Source organism: Rhipicephalus microplus, chromosome 6 (genome assembly GCF_043290135.1).
Source record: "Rhipicephalus microplus isolate Deutch F79 chromosome 6, USDA_Rmic, whole genome shotgun sequence".
Taxonomy (NCBI): Eukaryota; Metazoa; Arthropoda; class Arachnida; order Ixodida; family Ixodidae; genus Rhipicephalus; species Rhipicephalus microplus.
The window spans coordinates 137,453,710-137,475,368 of record NC_134705.1 but is presented as its reverse complement, the minus strand read 5'-3'; the positions used below and the strand labels follow the sequence as shown (position 1 = coordinate 137,475,368).

General features: G+C 42.6%; 1 protein-coding gene across 5 annotated transcripts in view; it reads right to left on the bottom strand.

Annotated features, from left to right (window-relative positions):
• Positions 1-21,659, bottom strand: part of LOC119167978 (uncharacterized) — an 85,774-nt gene that overhangs the window by 14,526 nt on the left and 49,589 nt on the right. For 3 of the 5 annotated variants that reach the window (XM_075866666.1, XM_075866667.1, XM_075866665.1), the window contains exons 5-7: positions 10,424-10,560; positions 10,290-10,357; positions 5,539-5,625 (exon numbers count right to left, since the gene is read on the bottom strand). In XM_075866666.1, the coding sequence (XP_075722781.1) occupies positions 5,539-5,625; positions 10,290-10,357; positions 10,424-10,560 (292 nt within the window). Of the gene's footprint in view, positions 1-5,538; positions 5,626-9,177; positions 9,319-10,289; positions 10,358-10,423; positions 10,561-21,659 lie in introns of those variants that run through there. The other 2 variants (XR_012884301.1, XR_012884302.1) reach the window with 2 other exon arrangements.

Sequence of the window (21,659 nt, the reverse complement as noted above, 5' to 3'; positions counted from 1 at the left end):
TCAGAAAATTGACATCCTTAAGCAAGTCTAAACAATGTCGAGAGGTTTATCACAGGTTGTTAAGTTTTCGGTAACTTTTTAACATGAAACACAATTAAGAAAGCAATTTGTGTAGCTATATTCCCTTTCTCAGGCGCCGACTTGACGCTATAGCACCTCCTGTCAGCCATCTTTACACACACTCGCTCCTGATTAGGTGCGGCATCGCCACGTGACTTTATAGAGCAGAATACGCGAGCACGTATTGGAAAACACTTTACGAAGAGTATTTTCAAACCATTTTTCGTCTCCTGAGAGACATCAAGGTTTGCTAATAACCGCCGAAGACGTCGAAGCCCAAAGAAGACTCAACGCAAACAAATTTGCGGGTATTTAAATTCGTCATCGTCTGTGAGGCACTTCAATCGATTATGATGCATCATTCACAGCATCTGGAGAGCAATTAATGTTCGTTTGCCTTGATCATCATTCATTGTTGTCACAAACATATGAACGCTGTTGTGGTGAAAAATATCGCCTACTGCAAGTTGTGAGCAGCTTTAAAAGATACTCTTGCTTTGGATATGTACAATTTTTTCTACTAATGCTCTCTTATCTCGTCGCAGTATATTTTGAACCAGCAGGACAATGTTACGTAAAGTAAATACATAATTTGCAACTTTTTTTGGTGTCATAGTAGCCTGCCGATAAACATTGACATCAGTACGTCACCAATGTTATTTCATTAAGCCAAATATACCTGGAATGCAAGATCGCGACGGCGTTCGTTTTGAATGTCATTCACTGCGAATGACATTATACGTGCTATGCGTCAAGGGTACAAAAGCAGCCTTATCATCTCCCCTTAGCTAGAGAAGGTTAATTTGATTTGATAGATTTGTGGGGTTTAACGACCCAAAATCACCATATGATTATGAGAGACGCCGATGTAGAGGGCTCCGGAAATTTCGACCACCTGGTGTTCTTTAACGTGTTGAGCACACGGGCCTACAACGTATCCGCCTCCATCGCAAATACCGCAGCCGGTATTTGATCCCGCGACCTGCGGGTCAGCAGCCGAGTACCTTAGCCACTAGACCACCGCAGCGGGGCTAGCTGTAGAAGGTAAGATGAGCGCCATGCCGCAAAGGAATTGGATGTAAATGTTTATCATTCGTAAGAATGATTGCAGTACCGAATTCTTAGACTTGTTTGGTGCGTTTGTTGTGGCTTTCTACCTGTTAAGAACCCTGGATCTCTTATAGGTCACTTTTTATCCCAGAACCTGCCCTTCGCGTACCATAAATACGCCAATTTTTTGTTATTTTAGGGCCTGCTTGGTGAATATGCTGCAAAACTACTTCCAGTAGACCTAAATGATCTTCATTCAACGCTCCCGTGATAAAAGTGGTGTCCAAATAGGCGTGAAATCGGGCCTTCTAGCAACTTGAGTATACTTTAGGCATTGGAATATACATGGTGAGGCTGAAACACAGAATGGTATATGCTTTACTGCGTAGGAGCCTGTAATTGTATTTATAGCCAGCATCTTTGACGCGGCTCTATATACATGTAGCTGTTGATAGTTCTAAGTCAAATAAATGTTTAAAAACATCTATTATCCTCAAATAGTTGCAAGCAAGTCAGCAGTCGTTGGCAGAAGTTACGCTATAGCAAGATTCGCGTTTTCACTGTATTTCTGCAGCCATGCACAGTCGGAAAGATCCATTCTTCTTTCTCGCCACAACCACTCATGTAGCCCAGTTCTATACGGAAAGGAATTTGTCATGCTTTGAGCCTGGAGCTTGTCGAGTTCTCGACAAACGGCATCTTGTACAGCAAATGGGATTTGCCGGTATTTCAAGAACTTCGGCGTCGTGTCTTCAGACAGGACGATGAGTACGGGTGTGCCTGAATGTTCAGTTTGAGCGTCATGTTTTTTTTTTCTGAAACTGCTTAGCCCATGCTATGTAATTCTCAGTTTTTGCACCGAATACGTCCTAATTAGCCATCTCCTGCTCCTGCAGCGACGAGCAAAGGTAGCGGAGCTGTGTTCTTTTCGAAAGAAGCATCAATGAGGTTGGGACCAATGATGTTACACCATTCTCCTGACAATGTCCGTAGAGCAAGCTTTCGTTCTCCTTACACCGGGGCACACGAAAGGAGAGGCGAGCGAAAGTATGAAGAACGCTGTTCTTGAGTCTACTTCTATTTACACTGGCCAAACAGAAAGTCGGGCTGTCATGGCAATCTTTGTGTGGCTATCATCTGTGGTTTCGAATAAAAATGCAGTAAAGAGGCAGTCACCCTGCAGTACAAGCAATTCGTCTAACTCTTGCAAACAATCGCTTCCTCGGCACGCCTGAGCCTTAGCATTTTTAGGCAGACAAGCTTTCGCGATGTGGCCCTTCTTGCGGCAGAAGTTACATGTATCATTTTTAAAGAAACATTTCTCAGCCATATGATATGCTTACCATATAAGCACTGAGGCTGCTTTTTTAAACCTTATGTTATCCTCAGCTAGCAACTATTGTGGAAGACAAGAATCGTGGACTCCACTACTAGTTTGTCTCGCAGTATCACTCTCAAAGGTCGCCTTGTACAGCTCCTTGAGGCGGCATTTCCATAATACCGTCCTATGCCTCCCCTCCCTGACGTTGTGGAGTCTACGTTGCCAAAGTTGAAGTGATCTTCCGAGGTTGGCAGTGCTGAGACATAATGTTAACCTATTCGTTAAAAAGCCGGTCTCGATAACGACAACGTCCAAGTAACCCAGAAAAATCGGGGTTGACGTTCTCGGCTAGTAGCTTAATCATTGCCACTGAATCTTCATTGGAAGGTGTCCGTAGTGCCAACAGGGCCCCCGGTGTTTCGTGGGTTCGCTCATTCAAAAGTGGGAGAAGCACTGCTGACAACTTTGAGTATCCTACGATGCCGTTGCCTCAATAGTAGAACTTTTTTTTATTGAATGTATGTAAGGAGAGGTTGGTGCCAATGCGAATAGTAGAACTCCAGGTACTAACTCCAGGTGCTATACGCCTGATGGCAAGTCGGTGGCGGGGAAGAATTCTGGTGTCTTGCCTCTGAGCATCATCTTCAAAGTAAACTTGCCGCGCTTGGTCTCGTTTCTCTTCAGAATTTTTATAAAGTCGCTATGTTGCAATACAAGGACACTGTATTGAGGTGGCCTCGTCAAGAGGCCCGAGTGCACTTTGTTTCCCTCATCTTCACTCACTTCTCTAAACGCTGATAACAGGTTGGTACGGAATGAACAGCCAGAAAACATTCGACGTGACGCAGCAAATTCATGGCGTCGGCTTTCAACTTTATACGCAGTCGCACCATGTTATATGAGTAGCTTAAAACTTCGCCTCGGTGAAAGAGTGGTTATTGTGCTCGGCTGATAACCCGAAGGTTGCCGGTTCAATCCAGCCCCTTAGTGGTCACGCTTCAATGCTGTTACATAATGCTGAAAGTGTCTCCTGGGTGACACGCGTCTTCCTGTGCCGTGCGCAGAGAGCTGGTGTGATGTGGGTAAAGTGATACGGTACGTTCACACGTTCATAAATCAAGGCTGCTACTAAGAACTGCCCGTTCGTACTGGCTGTACAAAGACACGTTAGGAGAAGAATCTGGATAGAATAGCTTTAAGCAATTTGAAGGGTATGGCTCATAATTTAGCACTCACTCCACACGTTCACAACTTTGGAATTCAGGGGTTCGATAAATAGAACGTCGCGATCTCAGCATAGTCGGTGTGAATTAAAATGAGACGACACAGTGGGCAAGCCCACGACGAAATGTTTTCTATAAAAATAAAATGCCCAGAGCAAGGTCGTTTACAGAGATAACAAAGAGAAATGCACAAAAAAAGATGAAGTGTATCGGCTTATTTACTTTAGCCCCGGCACAAGAATTATTTCTCCAGCAGCTGTGTATTGAAAGTCCGTTGTAAAAAAGCAGCAGACACTTCACAGTGCACGAAAGTTGAGCTGGTGACTTACAAGGTCAGAGTAAAGTCGCAATTATTGTAATAGTATCAGCATTTGCTAGGTCGGCTTAAAAGTGGAACTCACTTAAGAAGTACACTTTCTTTTGAAAGCGCTTTCTGACTCAGACTCGATAATTTTCCCCCCAAGCTGATTCGATGGCACGCAAACTCACCAGCATGTACCTCAGCTCGACTCATTCCAACTCAGGCTCTTGGCTCGACGTGAGTTAGAGCGAGCATAAGTGAGTCGACTATTTAGTCCACTCGCATAAAAAAACGCCAAGCCTGCGCGGAAGGCGCAGCATAGTCGCAGCGAAAGCTAAAAGAGCGGCCTTTCCGAGCATTTTAGAAGCACTCATTGGGTAACTACTGCAAGCACGCTTACTCGATACCCACTAGGTCATTATTATAAATTCATTTGGGTAGTAGGCTGGTGTTCGCTGTGCTATTTTTCATCATTCTTCTGACAAGAGTGGTATCCGCTAAACACATGCAAGGAATTTTGTGCCAATTGTTCATGCAGTGGCTGACGACGAAAAGAAATTGTGGCTGAAGTGGGTATGCGCTACAGTTAATGGGAGGACAATGACAAGCTTTTTGATGGGTTGGAGCATTGAACGGCCCACTCATTACGCTATTCGCATTATGCGCCACAGGTTGTTTTTCGCTGTTTTAAAACGCTTCATAAGTCATAATAACGCGATTGCTTACCCGTTATCAAGCCTGCCAAAGGCAAGTTTAACAACAAGTTGCAACCACCGGTGTAGCTTGGTGGTAGACAACTGGGCTGGCACCCAGCGGACCCGGGTTCGAGCCCCCCTGTGTCATGGGTGCCAGCTCAAACCTGCCTAAAGCAAGTTTGACAAGAAGTTACAAACACCAGCGTATCTCAGTGGTAGAATATTGGGATGGTACACAGCGGACCTGGGTCCGAGCCCCTCTGTGTCATTGCTGCTAGTTTTCTTATTTCGCACTTTGTGGTTATGTACACCAGCGTCGGCCGCGGTGGCGTTGGCGGACAACTGCGCGTGACCCGAGTTTTGATCTCATAATCGCTTTCGCTGCAATCAGCTTTAGTGATCGTAGTGTACATGCCTTTACCGCAAATGTCTCATACATTAGGCATGATACGCTTCCAGATACAGTCGGAATTTTCAGTGGTTGGAATTCAGCACGGAAGTTTTCATACTATATGCGTCTCAGACGAGATATCTTTATGAAGAACATTCCCTGAAAGATTTTGGTGGCAGAACTTGGCACCCCCTTCCCCGGACTTAAGCCTCTGAATAATATAAAGATGAGGCGGTGCATGAGAGCCATGTGTGTAGATACGCGTTAGTAGATTTGAGCACAAGCGTAAGTCGATATAAGGGTTTTAGTATTGCTCATAAGACTACGCCTTGGCAATAAAAAAGTGGCCCAAAACACTTCTATGCTTATGCGCAATCACGCTGAGATGTTGAAATAATGTCTGGACATCTTAGATTTTTCACATTTAAAATATCAGATTAAACACATTGAAGACAGCCAGGCAGTGTTCGCATAATCTATAAAAACGTGAAACTAACCGCAAACAGTTGTCGTGACCATCACAACTGCACATCTGTAGTCGTCTGTCGCGTACAGCAGATCCTCTTGAAAACCCATACCCTTGCCTGCAATTGAGAGGTTATCCATTGATTATCGAGACAATTTGCACACGATACCTATATCCTGCACTAAGGCTAACACATCCAAACAATGTTATCCCTTAGTTGATAAAAATAGAGGTAGTTGTGTACGGAGGCAGGAAACTCATTTCATAGAAAGTAATATAATTTTAAGTTGGTAAATGGTTAATGACACAATTCGCCCCAATAGAGTTATCACAAGAAGCAATTTTCGCTCTCAAGTTTGGGTGTTGGAGCATTGTGTGCAGGGGAGCAGATGAAAAAAAAGTGTATTGAGGAGATCTGTCCAAGACAATAACATGTTATCATGTGGGCTCTATTCGAAGTGAAACACCGCTTTGAGGAACATTTATAGGCAATCGTGAAGGCAGCGTGGGCTGGTGCCTTGTTAATAAAATTTACAACTTTTCGCTGTGTGAGGGTGTTCGTAATGAATCATTCTATTATATTGTGTATAAGGAGCACTGACCCGTGGAATATGACTCATTATCAAGAAGCGCTTTGGTGTCAACAAATACAACAAGCCAGATCTTTGGCTTGCTCATTCTGGTCCTACTGGGCTGATGGTAAGCTGAGTACACCATGGGGCTTTTTCCCTTTTCTTTTCGGTTTCGAAGTGAAACACAGACTCCACGTAATCAGTTGAGACGTTGTCCAAAAAGTGCATTTACTTTTCAGGCATATTAAAAAGCTGTGCTTGCATGTTTCAACTCGGCAAGATTTGAGCTGTCTGTTATCACTTAGGATATGGCCTTGGCGTTCACTTTTTGCATTTGGAAATATTCGATAATCACTCGTGAGGAATACATTTGTGGCCGTTTAGCATCTGTTTCTTTGAGATGAGAGTGAAAAGACTGCGAGTTCGAAAGATATCTAGTACTATCATGAGTAAACTTGCTCCTGCCAGCATCACTGACCTTCACGACCTGTTAATATGACTTCGTGCCATTGATGCACTTGGCCTTCTGTCTACCATAACCAAAACCATTCATATTATAGGAGAAGTCGATGTACGTTGCGCGCAGAAATGTGTCTCAAGCCTCCACATGATAGCAAACAAAAGTGCGAAAAACGCAGAACGCGCCGCACAGTCTCAGCGAAAGCTAAAAGAGCGGCCTTTGAGAGCATTTTCTAAACACTATTTGTGAAACTGCCACAAGCACTCTTCCTGGTACCCACTACGCAATAAATAATCATAATGTTTGTACTAGGCCAGCATTCACTATCCTTCGTCATTTTTTGGAGAAGCATGGTATACGTTACACTCTTGCTACGAATTTTTGTGCAAAGTTTTATGCAGTGGCTGACGACAATGAAGAATTAGGCCTGAAGAATTCCTGGCTATTTACATTGGCTCTTCGAAAACTAAATTATCAGCAATCAAAAGCTATTATTATTTCGGATGCTTTGTCTGTATGTACGCATCTCACGTCCGCAAAGAATTTTCTCCTCTTCTCAGGATATTTTGGTCTCTCGTACCGCATAGCCTATCGGAAGTTCGGTTTATTTGGGTCCCCAGGCATGCTGGAATTGAACTAAATGAAATTGCTGATTCGCTCGTTTCGGCATCTTTAAATTTTTCGGTGGTGCTAGTAGCTCCACAGTTTCCTTTTATTACTGCCGAACGATTCAAACGCCTGTTATACTTAAAAATCAACGAAACGTCGCTTCTACAATCTGAAGAATTTCACCACTTGCAATTCACATGGAACACCGCAAAATGCCTTTCCCGTCAATGTGAGGTGACCCCCACAAGCTTTCGCTGTAGAGTTCCTCTGTTAAATTTTTATCTCAACGAATCAGGATTTTCATTAACTAACCTATGTGTAGTTTGCAATGAACCGGAAACAATAGATCACTTTCTTCTCACATGCCGCCACTTCGCCTCACTGCGCCGAATAATTCTTGAAAGACCGATTGGTATACTCGGATTGCCAGTCAATACATTCACCCTATTATCGTTTGGAGCCAGGAAGTTGGGTGTGGGCCGCAGAGCTATTCTGTCTGCGCTACATAAATTCATTCAGGCAACCGGAAGGATACGCTACTAGTGGTACTGCCAGATATATCCAATTTTTCGTCCCCCTTCCTTATCATTGTTAATTTTCTTACATATTTTGGTTTATCAAATTTTTCAGCACTTTTCCACGTTTCTTCAAAGGAACATTATTATTGTTATTGTCTAATTTCTTTCTTTTATTTTAGCAAGCGTTGTACAAAAAATATCTATTATGTGGTACAGTGTGGCCAACCCCCCTTGTGGGTATGAGCCAAGAATTCCTAGGCGACAAGACAAGACAAGACAAGGTATGCGCCACAGGCGTGATCAAGAACAAGTTTTCTAATGGGTCGGAGCATTTGACGACCCACTCGTTATGCAATTCTCATTGTGTGACGCCTGGTTGTGCCTTTGATGTTCTGAAACGCCTTACTACTCATGATAACGCGATCCCTTTCCCGACATCAAGCCTTCCTAAGGCCAGTTTTCAAACAAGGTCTAAGCACTGGCGTGGCTCAGTGGTAAGAATATCGGAATGACATGCAGTGGACCCGAGTTCTAACCCACTGTGACGTTGTTATTTTTATTTACTGAGTTTTTTGTTCGACACTGGTTACGAACACCTACGGCAGCAGCGGTGGCGGACGACTACAGCGCCGTGCTAAGCCGTGTTCTGTTCTCATAACAGCTTTCGCTGTGAAAATCGTGTACGTTCAAACTTTCCCTTCGACCAAAAGCACCCCGTCTCGGCATGTTATAGGCATAGACTTTACATTGTAACCACTGGCATGACCCTTTGAACAAATCCTGTAGGTGACAGAAACGGAGAATTGTTGTCGCACGAAATTTGATGAAAACAGTGACCTTGCTCGTTTGTTTCACGGTTTAATGTTCACGGGAAATGAAAAATAATGATTAGACGATTTACGATATGGTTCTTGGGACCGGAGATTCCCGTCACATTACGTGCGATCTTCTTTGGGCATCTTGTGACGTTGTTCACAGAAGAAAATATTGAGGTCATTCTTCTCCTTGAAGTTGGGTGGCAAGCAGAGCCAAAACGCGCGCTTCTGTCTTCGCTCTTGCTAGCGTTCTATATTGGCGTGCTCCTTCTCAGAAATTCTAAAAATGCACGGTTGACACTCAGCTCTCATGCATAATCTTGCCAACACAGCCTCTAGACTCGAGTGTCAGGCCGAAGCACGTGCACACCTCCAGAGGAGATTTGTATGCTTCTGATTGTATTGCACTTCCTTCGATATTACCTAGCCTTTCAGCGATATTATCTGGCGGCATTTTAATCTCACTCCCTGCAGTGCCCTCTTGATGACGACAAAAAGTTTCTTTATGATCGGAGAAGCGAGAATAACACACAAGTTCATTACGACACATTCTCACTCATTCAAAGACACTTACGTGGAGTCTCCGTTGTTGGGCGGACAAGAACGGAATGGAGCAAGACACTGCCATTTTCTCTGCCATTCGTGCCATTTTTTGAAGTGTGGTGCTACTTAGGTTCATTTTAAATAACGAATGAATGCGAGAGGCCGAATTTTATTATAAAATGCTCGTTTTCTTGAGTCTATGTTGTCCGCTACGCTGGAGAAGTGCTTCTGGTAGTCGCCTGCTGGCCCAAAAGTCGCTGATTTGATTCAGATCATGGTGGTCGCATTTTGATGCTGTTGAAACGTCAGAGGCTGGTGTACTGTGCGATGTTAGTGCAAGACAAAGAACAACAGACAGTCATAACTTGAAGAACTTTTCTTTGGAGCATCCTCCATAGTTATCTCGCAGTTTAAGGACGTGGAATTCCAGATACAATTACTCTGTTATTACCAAGTTGATCGTACTGCGTGCGATGTGTTGGAGTATTGGCGAGAACATGAACCACACGCTTGTTGCTTCACCGTGGACGTCTTCTTACCACAGCTTTCCAACCACTTCCTTGTCGAGGGCATTGAAAACTATGAAGTTTGGCAGAATAGTTTGTCTACTCAATGCATAACACCATTTTACGGAACAAAGTGACCCTGTTGGCCTTATGCAACCCTTCTAGAAGGCAGTTCTCAATATATGACATATTCATTCGACTTTTGATTCGTGCTTGTCGCTTAATTCCTACTTTTACGGAAATCAATTGTCTACTAGCTTGCCAGTGGTGTCAAGATCAGACGTACTACAGCTGTACCATTCTACGTAATGATTTCCCTCTTCACTGTGCCAAAGCATGTCGATGATCCTGGTGTGTGACGCACAGACATTTATTCAATATACTCCAAGCTATTCACATACACTGCTACAGAAACAGCAGTGCCAAAGAAGATGACCTTTAGAATGAAACACGCAGCTGAACTTTGGCATGGAAACTCTTGGCACTTTCTTCCTGGACGGTGGTGAAATTGTAGAAGGCTATCTTATTTATTCTATGTTCATATAAGTAGTTACAATAGGAAAGCCGCATTTAAAGCTCACACTGTCTTTCAGTTATTTCGTGACATGCCACCCATCTGTCAGATATAAGAGCAAAGCAGCTTCGCAAGCTTAAGTAATGGCAAAAATACTTCACAATATCAACCATTATAAAAAAAAAATATGTGCATGCTGTCCTTAGTGGGATCATGCAAATGAGGACTCTTACTGTCAGACGTACCTAAATTTTTAACGTCCATATGTTTTTTTCGACCAGTGACAAATATTCCTTCAAACGCTCTAGACACCCTGCAAATACAAAAATTACAAAATATATCAACATCACTCCTGGGTTTGTTGTGTCTAGAATATTACTTGTGTCCCCTGTTGTAGCAAGATCGTGTGAAGAATACGGACTTTTTCTCCATTGCGTTCACCCGGTCTACTAAACACCTTATACGGGTGTATCCAGATGTCGTATGTGTCCATATTGGTTCCGACGTGTAATAAAACTGAAATAAAAGTGAACGTACACGCATTATAGCCATAGCCGCAAACTGAATGAACTCAATGTCACCTGTGCTGATCCCAAAGTAAAGTAAAACCTAGCATCCTAACGGATCACAAATTATAACTAAGAAAGCGTGATGTCGATGCTCACACTACAAAGATTATGAAAGAAAGGTAAGATGTTCACAGCGGATCTTCATTGAAAGTTCAACAAACTCGTTTAAAGGCGTAGTCAGTATTTACTTTCACGATGGCAAGACATTCGCACGTCACAAAGCTCGTCCTATTCGCGTGTTTTATTCGCAGTTTTGTTTGCATAACTCGTCAATAAATGCCTTCGATGGTATAGATCTAGTTGTGAATGATACAGTGTACTATTTCAAACAACGTTTTGCTCTCAACTAAGGGCTTCAGCATGCAGAAAAACCTTTACTGGCCCCATCAACTTACTTTTCGAAACAATGTATATCATCTGCACCGACGCACCTGCAAGATCTATGACGTGCTGAAATTTTCGTGAACCGAAAGAGTATGTTGGCCTCACCTGAAGTATTACACATGTCAAATAATTTATTGTGCAAGGTGGCCTTCATTACTTTTTAATACTTGCATCATCAATACAATAGAACAATTGTAACAAGAAAAATACAATGCATATGGTTGCAAAATCCCGAAACGTTGAATATGGTATTTCCTGCGGTAAGTTCAAAATATACGCAGCGCAAAGAAATAGCGAACAACAACGTTTTGCTGCGTTGCGAAACAACTTTTTTCCTATAGTCGCAGTCTATTATACAATAGAATTGAATATTTGAGAGTTCTTTTTTTACTGTGAGGATACTATTTGGATAAAGTGATGCATAAAAACTTTGAATACGAGGCCACTTGAAGTAGTATATACGATAGCCAACAAGCTATATAACATGCTTAAATTTACATGTGCTACACAGTGACCATCAAAACCATGAAGCATTTACGCAGGATTCCTGAAGGAACATAGTGTATTGTATAGGATCTGTTTTAAATGACTCACAGTTGGTTTAAAAAAGTATACACCTTGAATGCATTTGTCTGCTTTTCGTAATCGACGTATAGAAAGTGTGACTCAAAAGGCTGACTGATACTTCTGGCTCTAACATAACTGCCTTCCCATATTGTTTTTATATAATTAAAAAAAACTGGCGGTGTCTTGCATAGCCATGAATAAAAATTTTGAAGGCAGATACGTAGCATGCAGCATGGTTTAACTCATGTAAAATTGTAGTAAATAGGCCTGCCTATAAAAATAAATACTGCTGCTGAAATTGTACGTAACGTAGAGTCACAACCTTCATGGCCAAGAAAAACATTATGGTTGCTTCGCAATGAGAACTCCTTTAAACACAAAATTTAAATCTGAGCTATGCCGATACTTGCAGTTTCCATAACAGTGCTGTAATAGTTTTTTGCTCAGCACAAGTACCGCAATTGAAGTTGTTGTTTTTCTGTATTTTAGCCTGCTATCTCTATAGGTCCGGAAAAAGGGTAAACTACATTACGGGTAGTCTGGTGTTATACTGATCAAATGTGATGACACAATCCTTCTTTGAAACTTCTTGCAACTAAGAGATAAACAGTGGGAACATGATGGTCATCATTTGCTGAGCAAAAGAGTGTCCGGCGGCCCCCACGATTGTTTAGTAGCTTTGGAGACTGTTCATTTCTGAGACTAATATTTCGCCGAAACAGATATGGCTCACAGTATACAAGTTTGCACCGTTAAAGATGCTTGCCGTGTCTACAACACCATAAGTCAAGGGTGGTGGGCAAACTAAAATACCAATGTCATGGGTGTTTTGGTTTGTCAAAACTATCAATCTTTTCGTGGAGTGTTATACACGCGGCAATACAACCTTAAATGTGCAAACTGGTTTACTGAGCATACTAGCACTAATCCCTGATCCTTTCCTCAACTTTTCCGGGTCACATGAAATGTCATTTGAATGGCGGGACACAACATTTCAGCTCTTGTTGATTTGTTTGTGATTTGACTTTCCTGAACAATCCTCTGCATTCTTGACTAACCCATCTGTTTCTACGGCACACAGTATTCAACTCGTGCGCATACAAATTTTTTTATCTGTTTGTTAGTTTGACAATAATGATTGTCGTAGTGCAGGAGACAAAAATTCACGTTGAGAGTCACCTGAATAAGCTACTAGCACCACGCTGTATATTCGTCAGACAGCGCAACAACATTGAAAACAAAAGTACAAGAGGACAGGGGCCACACTTTTTACGGTGGTCATGCAAAATTCTGTTGACTAGCAATGAATTTGTGTTTTGTATTTATTAGGAAACGTTTCTAATTCACTGCTTAGCTTTCGTTCCTTCAGACAATCTAAATAACAGGGCGGTGATGAGCTGCATTAACGTTTCTCACGTAAACATGTTCATTGTGCAATTGCAGTAGAAGAGCACACCACTAGGTACTGATATACTGACGATAATATATATCACTCAGTCCGGTACGGTAACGATAGAGAAGCACTACGAGAAACCAAAGTAATAATTTTTGTCGTGAAACTCGAACTCGTCATTCATGAAATTTTGATACACCTCTATCTGAAAAATACCATATATATAAACAAAGGAAATTTGCAGTAACTATGTGAACAGTCGCAATTGAAAACCTACCTTTTTTATAGTGTGGCTTCTCTTTAAACAATCCCAACAATTTCCTTCTAATACGGTCAAACTACAGGCATAGAGAAGAATTTTAGGCACCAACATCTCCACCTTGCTATTTCAGCTAATGTCTACGAGCTGACGCGGCAAACTCCCCAAAAGCCACATAACTGATAAAATTCAGCCTAGTTCAATATACAATGAGCCCGAGTCTCACCAGCATTGTTCATATTTGTCAAAAGCAGGTGTAATGCACGAAATTCACGAGCCGCTATGCTGAGACGCAATTCTTTCTTTTCCATGTAGTTATGAGATTACATGCCAACAAAAACAGCGTGCGCAAATTGTCCTATTTCTATGGAAGTTGAACTAAGGGCATTTCTACTAAGATTTCGCGCAACACAACACTTCTTTTGTACTGACACCACACTCCTTTTGTACTGAGGCTTTTGTACTGAGGTCGAGATATATCTTTGAGAGCTTTATCTGAAGTATTTGACTTAGCACTGATAGAACGCTGGAGCCTCGACCTCTGTGAACTGTTATGGAAAATGAACTGCTACGCAAAACTATTATGCATCTGCAAACTGTTACGCAAAAAAGGTGCAGCTTTCCCTATAGAGGCGTAAATCTAGCACCAACATCAGAGCAAGGTATAAGCTATTTTTTAAGCGTGAAAGTGTTAGAGAGCTAGCTTCCAGCGATTCCAGTGTTGGTGTCGGCGTCGTTGGCGAGAGCAACAATTCGGGAAAGATGTAGATCAATTGTTTAAGAAATGTGTTTGGTTGAAGTCATAATCAAAACCAGGAAATTCGTGTGGCAACTAGGATTTCTTAAAACAGTGAAACAACAATGCTTGAATTTTCTTTTAAAACACTACACGAGTGTACTAAAAGGACTCTCTCTAAAGCGCGTAATGTTACGTGGTGAAAGTACGCATTTACGTGGGGCATCAAAACATGTGAATTGCCCAGCGAGAACGAATTCTAAGGGCCAAATCCTTTGCAAAGCGCTAATAACTATTTACTCATCAACACCTGCAAAGCATCAACAAAGCGAACAGCTGCGTAAGTTCGCGTGGTGGCTTATTGACTCACAGTAGGCCCTTCGCTGATTCGCTAAAGGATTAATTAGGGCATTAGTAGGTCACATAACAACCGAACTTGCAGTAGGAATTATAGGATAGCTTCAAAGAGCCAATGGTGTGCACCTAGTCGTTCATTGCCTTACGGCGGATATGAGGAAGGCATGTAGTCAGAACCAACGCCAGACTACGTATTGAGAAGGCAATGCACTTGAAGTCTGCGAATGCGCTTGAACGTGCTACACATGAAAACGAAGCTCAAGCGTGCTCCGAGTTTTTCGCAAGTTTTGCAAGTTGTGTCAGGCTTTTGCTTGAGATTGAAAGTCTTCGCTAGCCGTTACTTAGTATGATTCGGCTTGGCTATTTTTATTTCATTTCTGTTAGGTTTCGGCACTACGTGGGTCTTGCAGAAATGTGTGTAGTTACTACCTTACCTGTTGCGTCATGTTACATAATTTTCAAGACGTGTGAAAACATGTGCCGTTAGGTAACGTGATTTTAAAAACGGGAAAACTTGTCGCGTTAAGTGACTTCAGTCACGTTCCTACCGTGAAATGCCAAGTTAGTGCCCTTAGCCAAGCAAGCGCCCCCATCTCTTTTTTGGGAGATCTGAAATAACCACCAATGACTGAGAAAGCGTGCTCTCCCCCTTTTCCTCTGAAGACATTTCTTTTCTCAAGACGAGCATCAAGACGAGAACCACATGAATGAGTATGCTTATTGAGAATGTAATGTTATTAAAGAAATTAATTTGTCAGGTAGATAAATAACTCTTTTGTTGGAAACATGGATGGACATTTTTTCGTTTTAGTTGCTCTCCCACCACCATTTTCAGTTCTTGACTTGTGATTGGGGACAGCAAACACCCCCCCCCCCTCCTTCTTCATATAAATGGTGGCAAAACGTTTACCGTGGCGCATATTTGGCATTTTGGCAACAAACCAAACCACCTTTCTTATATCTACCGAAATAACTCGAATGTGGAGTTTACAAATAGTTCATGGGTTTCGCGAGTTCTAACCGATTCTAAATGACGATAAAGATTCTCTCCTTGTCCTTGCTGCGATTGTGAGGTGTTGCGCCTTGGGTCAATGATTCTTTCTTGTCAATTTATAGCATTCGTGCATTAAAAAAAACAGTTGTTCGTTCAGCGCTCATGCTGACTGTATATATTTCTGTGTTTATGTTTTACTGCTGTCATTCACTTTCAAATATCCCAAATTAGTGTTCCTGAAATGTTGCGGGAGCCTTTCGTCTAGATTTACACACAAAAAAAAACTTGAACATTTCTCAGCACAAGCAAGAAAGCTAGTATGAGATTTAGAGAGCCGCAATCATTATCAAAACACAATCAAAACAGGAGCCCACAGCGATTCCAATAATGACCTTGTGTGAGGAAGATTCTTACGTAAAAAACAACGCAAATAAATATGACGCATTAAAAAGGGCAACGAATTTGAGAGGAAAGCTTTCACTCCGTCTTTTCGGCATTGCCACCAGGTGGCACGTGTTTCAAATAAAGAATCACTCTCAGTGCTTTAGCTCAGTTTATGCCTTTGCAAGTTTCCATTTGTTCTACAGCAGCTGTTTTTTCAAAAGTGTTCTTTCTCAAAGGTTCCCATTCACTGCTTTTATGCCAGATTTATTTGAATATTGAAAGTGAGCTTTTACTGCCGACAAACCAGCCACGGGCAATATACAAATCAAGATATATATTAGAATATATGGTCGTGATCTCAAATGCAGAAGTCATCTACAATTTTGGGGAAATCTTTCATGACGTCTGAACAGTGAATTAGAACAAGAAACAGAGTGACACGAATGTATACGTAAACGTTTTTTTTTCGAGACAACGACGTGAAGCAGGGCGACAAAGTAGCTGAAGCAAGAAAATGTTTCAGGCTATACCATCTAGTTGCAGTAGCCCTTACATTCGCGAGCATAATGAACAAGTAGGTGGAGATATATGTAGGATTGAGCATTCCAAAAGCATAATGTCAATATTAGAGACGTCCTGCCATGGTGGTCTAGTGACTAAGGTACCCGCAGGTCATGGGATCAAATCCCAGCTGCGACGGCTGCATTTTCGATGAAGGCGAAAGTGCTGTAGGTCCGTGTGCTCAGATTTGGGTGCACGTTAATGAAACCCAGGAGGTCAAAGTTTTCGAACGCCTCGACCACAGCGTCTCTCATAATCACATGGTGATTTTGGGACGTTAAACCCCACATATTACTCAATCAATCAATTAAGATAGACGCCACAATGAACAAGTCAATAAAATGCTGATTGCTGGCGAGAATGAGACTGTTCCTATCCATGCCTACACATCAATATTTTTGAAGTCTCACACGCTTTGGCTTTCTTAGAATTTAATTTTTGACTGGACGCGCAAACAGAGGTACAAACTACAAATCTCAGCACACCACAAAGACCAGGAATTATCTGCGCTTGTTGTGTCTTGCCTACTATCCCGTTAAATAAAACTTGCCGCGTGAACACCTGAGAGGATATAGAAGTCTGAACACCGCGTATTTATGTATGTTTTTCTAGGCCGAGCCTTCGAACATGACTGCGTATCCACTAGCTCAGCTCTAGGCTATTTTAAGCATTTCTGACTAACGATGTTGAGAAAGTCACTAGTGCCACTTACTGCGGCTTTCACCGAGACCACGATGTGGTTTGTACACTTACAAATGTCCTAGTTTCGATAGTAGACTTTGGCAACTTGGGTCTTATAATTTCAATTCAATTTCAATTTCAATTTATTTACCAAAAAAAAATCTGGAGGGACATATGTGGACAAAAATCTGTCGCAGCTGCTTGACGAAGCACCAGGGTACTTTACATGACAATATCACATATGACACATGTCACTGAGTGTTTTTTGCATAGCATTCGTATTTTTTGTCCTTATATCCACGTATTTTTTGTCCTTATATCCGTGACAGTAATATGTCACTGAAGTCTTCGTGAGCCCCAGCATAAAACACTTCCTAGTTAGAAAAATGGCGCTTTTGGTCCTCTCACTAGCTAGAGCACACAAAATGTGAACTGAAGCCTTCTTCTCAGTGTTATAATCATTGAACGAGCATTCCGAAAATGGCGCTAACCCGTCTGAGTTTAGGTGCCTCGTTTTCACTCAAGACTTCAGTTCACCTGTTCATGTTTGGCCTCCAGCTCCACAAACATGCAACAATATTGACGTCACTCAAAGTGGGGATCATTGAAATAACATTCCCTCAGGTATGAGAAGTTTGACTTTAATTTGTGAGGTGTTAGATGAAATACTGTGCGGATAGTGTCACTTTACTTTTCCAGGTTCGAGAGTGTTAAATTAATAGATAATCTAAATAAACAGGTTTACTCGTAATTGCTCTACGTACTCTCCCACCACAGAAAAATTAGGTATAGAAGCTGTGAGCGAAAAAAATCCAGACACGCGCATTTGGCACAGCACAGTCACAGCGAAAGCTAAAAAAGCCGCCTTCCGAAGGCTTTTATCAACACCACTTGAGTAGCTGCTGCAAGCGCACTTGCTGCATACCCGCTATGGCAATATTAATAATAATAATTACTGACTAGTAGGCGGGAATTTGTAATGCTATCCTTCGTCATTGTTCTAGAAAGCGTGATTTCCGCAAAACAATTGCAAGTAATTTTATGCCAATGATTCATGCAGTGGCTGAAGATGATGAGGAATTATGGGTAAGTGGGTATGCGCCAGAGTTTATTGGTGATCAAGAACAAGCCTTTGTAATGGGTTGCAGCATTGGATGACTCACTTGTTACGCAATTCGCATTGTGTGACACCTCCATGGTTTTTCTTTTGATGTTCTAAAACGCTTTGTTACTCATTTAACGTGATTCCTTTCCCGATATCGGGTCTGGCTAAAGCAAGTTTGCGAAACAAACACCAGCGTGGTTCAGTGGTAGGATTTTGAATAGCACGCAGCGGACCTGTGTTCAAGCCCCATTGTGTCTTTGGTACTAAGCTCTTTTTAAATTTTGTGAGGTGTGGTTACCTACACCGGTGGCGGCGGTGGCAGCGTTGGCGGACAACTAAGGCGTCGCGAGTGACCCAAGCTGTGATTTTATAACAGCTTTCGCTGTTATATTCCCTTTCTGTTCTTTTTGACAAAACAGATGCTGTAATGGCTACTGCTGGCGCTGACTAAGGCACCCATATTTCAAATCGATCATTAATATCTTGTAAGTGGAAGGAAGGATGAGCGCTGCTGCAGCTCTGTTTGTATAGCGTCGGACGCGTTATTCGCAGGCCGCAGGTTAGCTCTCTGCGAGCGGCAAGTTAGTTTTTGTGCACTTTTAATTCTTCACACATTATTTACAAATACTACTTAAAATTTCCCCTATACTCTTCTTGGCAACGTAATCTGTTACCATTATAATATATATAAGAAAAAATCAAGACCTCAAATTTACACTTTTGCCTGATCTGTATCTGGAAATAGTGCTGAAGAGCTTTTTCGGGAAAATTTAGACGTCCTTGGTTGTGGGCAAAAAATTATCTTGTACGTGATTGAAAAACCGTGGAAGATGCAAACAAAATACTTAAAAACAAATTCCGAATACGAGTAAAGATGGAATTCAAGCCGTTTGCATGACAAGCAGGTGTTCTGCCACAGAGCCCCACATCTGCTAGAAAACACAGTGAAAATAACTCACTCTTCTTAGAAATGCACTGAAAATATAATACATGCTTTACAAACGCACGCGTGTTGTAAACTGGCTTCCCAATACAACATGTGTCATCACAATTGATGCTGTGTCGTACAAGCGCACATTGCCATCTGTAGTGAAAAGATGTGATTATCATTACGAATTCATAGTTAACTCACCGCAAATAGCCGGCGAAGTTTCTGCAAGGAAGCGATGGGAGACTTTGCTTGCCAGCAAGGATATGGGAGGCAACCATGCGCTCCTCAACCAGGCGCAGCGGGCCGCTAAAGCCAGTGGAGCCCTGGAATAGGGGCTCCACCCACATTCTCCCCGTATGTTTTTTTCCCTGTTTTTTTTTCGAATAAACGTATATATATATTTTTTTTCGAATAAACGTATATATATATATATATATATATATATATATATATATATATATATATATATATATATATATATATATATATAAAGTTTGAAGCCACCCTATAAAGGAAGGAAGGAAAATAGAGGGATAAGAAAGGCAGGGAGGTTAACCAGCCTATAGGCAGACGGTTCCCTACCCTGCGCATGGGAGAAGGAAAGGGCAGATAGAGAGAAACAGTACATTCAGATGCACACGCGCGCGCACTAAGTGATAGTCCAGTCTTGTCTTTCGCGGTGTGTGACATTGCTGTTACAGTCGCTTGTTCAAGTCGGTGTCGCGTAGGAATTTCAACAGAGCTTTCGTCGCCTTCTGTTGCAATGTCCTCTCACGGGCACTTGACAGAATAGTGTCCACAGACATTTGGCTGTTGTCGATGCGCGCAAAAGCGGACGCCAGTGACTGTCTCTGGATTTCATACAACGGACAGTCACACAAGATGTGGTGTAGCGTCTCTTCGCAATGACAGGCATTGCAGAGAGCGTTGTCGCCCATTCCTATGACAAAGGAATAAGAATTTGTAAATGCCACTCCTAGCCATAAGCGATGAAGAAGGGTGGCTTCTCTTCGGTCGAGTCCAGTGGGCATGCGGACAGCCATCAAGGAGGACAGGTGGTGTTGACGATTCGTGTCGATGCTTGGTGGGCACCATAGTGAAAACGTGATTTCACGCGCAAGTCGTCGAAGATTGCTGGCAGCATCGGTCCTCGAAAGTGGTATGGCTTCTTCTCGTGTTCTTTCAAGGGCTGCCCGCGCGGCGGTATCGGCATGTTCGTTCCCTAAGATGCCGCAGTGACTTGTCAGCCATTGAAGCATCACATGATGCCCTTTCTCGTGTGAAGTGTGGAGAAGGCATCGAATTTCGAAAACAAGCTGTTCGTATGGCCGGCGCCGCAGTGCTGAGAGCACAGATTGTAGGGCAGCCCTTGAGTTGCTGAAAATTGACCATTGTTGCGGTGGTTCCCGATTGACCACACAAAGTGCAGCGTGCAAAGCAGCTAGTTCCGCTGCTGTAGATGCCGTGGAGTGGTCAGTCCTAAAGCTGATGGTAACACCTCCTGCTGGGATAACTACTGCCCCTGACGAACACTGGTGGTTCGTGGAACCATCGGTGTATACATGTGTGCTGTATAAATATTTCTCGTGCAACAAAAGAAGAGACAGCTGTTTCAGCACGGGCGACGAAAGCTCAGATTTCCTCCGGATCCCTGGTACACTAACACGCACTGTGGGTCGGATAAGACACCAAGGTGGTATGGATGGTTTTGATGCAGGTGTGAAGCTCGAGGGAAGTTTATCGTTGTATTTCACAATCATTTTGGCGATCGATGCTTGGCGCCTCTCTGAAGGCAACAGTGCAAGGTGATGGCAGGGAGCACGTGCGAAGTTTCTGATGTGCGTTCTCAGGACTTCTACAACAATGTGAGTTTGTATCGGATAGTCACCAGCAATTGCAATTGTTGCTTCCGTTAAGGTACATCTGGGCAAACTGAGGCACACTCTCAGCGCTTGGGCTTGTACTGCCTGTAGAACAAGAAAATTGGTCTTGCAGGTGTTGCTAAGCACGGGCAAGCTATATCTCAGTAAACCGAGAAACAGGGCCCTGTAGAGCTCCATCATTGCGTCTACTGACATCCCCCACGTATTTTCTGCCAGGAACTTGAAATAGTGGTCAGGTGCTTCTTCATATAGGTCGCATGCGGACTCCAGCAAAGGTTCTTATCAATAATGATGCCCAGAAACCGGTGGGTTTTGGCGTAAGAAATCAGTCGTTCGCAGATTGAGATGACATAAGGGGTCATTGCTTTGCGAGTGAAGGCCACCAGCGCGCATTTTTCTGGTGATATGCTGAGACTTTGTTTGAACAAGTAGTTGGCAATTATAGTTGCTGCTTTTTGAAGCCGGGAACGTATCTGAGGACGTGTGACTGCCGATGTCCAGACACAGATGTCGTCTGCGTATATTGAGATTTTAATGGCGCTTGGCAAATATTCAACAAGGCCAATTAGTGGAAGATTGAATAGCGTCAGGCTAAGAACTCCGCCTTGAGGAACACCCCTGAAAGTATAGCGTCGCGTAGTTGGGCCATCTTCTGTTAACACGAAGAATGATCTTGCAGCCAGGTAACTCGAAGTCCACCGAAAGACTGGACCACCAAGTCTAACCACCGCAAGAGCACCCAAAATAGCTTCATGTAGTACATTGTCATAAGCGCCTTTCACATCTAGAAACAAAGCTGCAGATATTCACT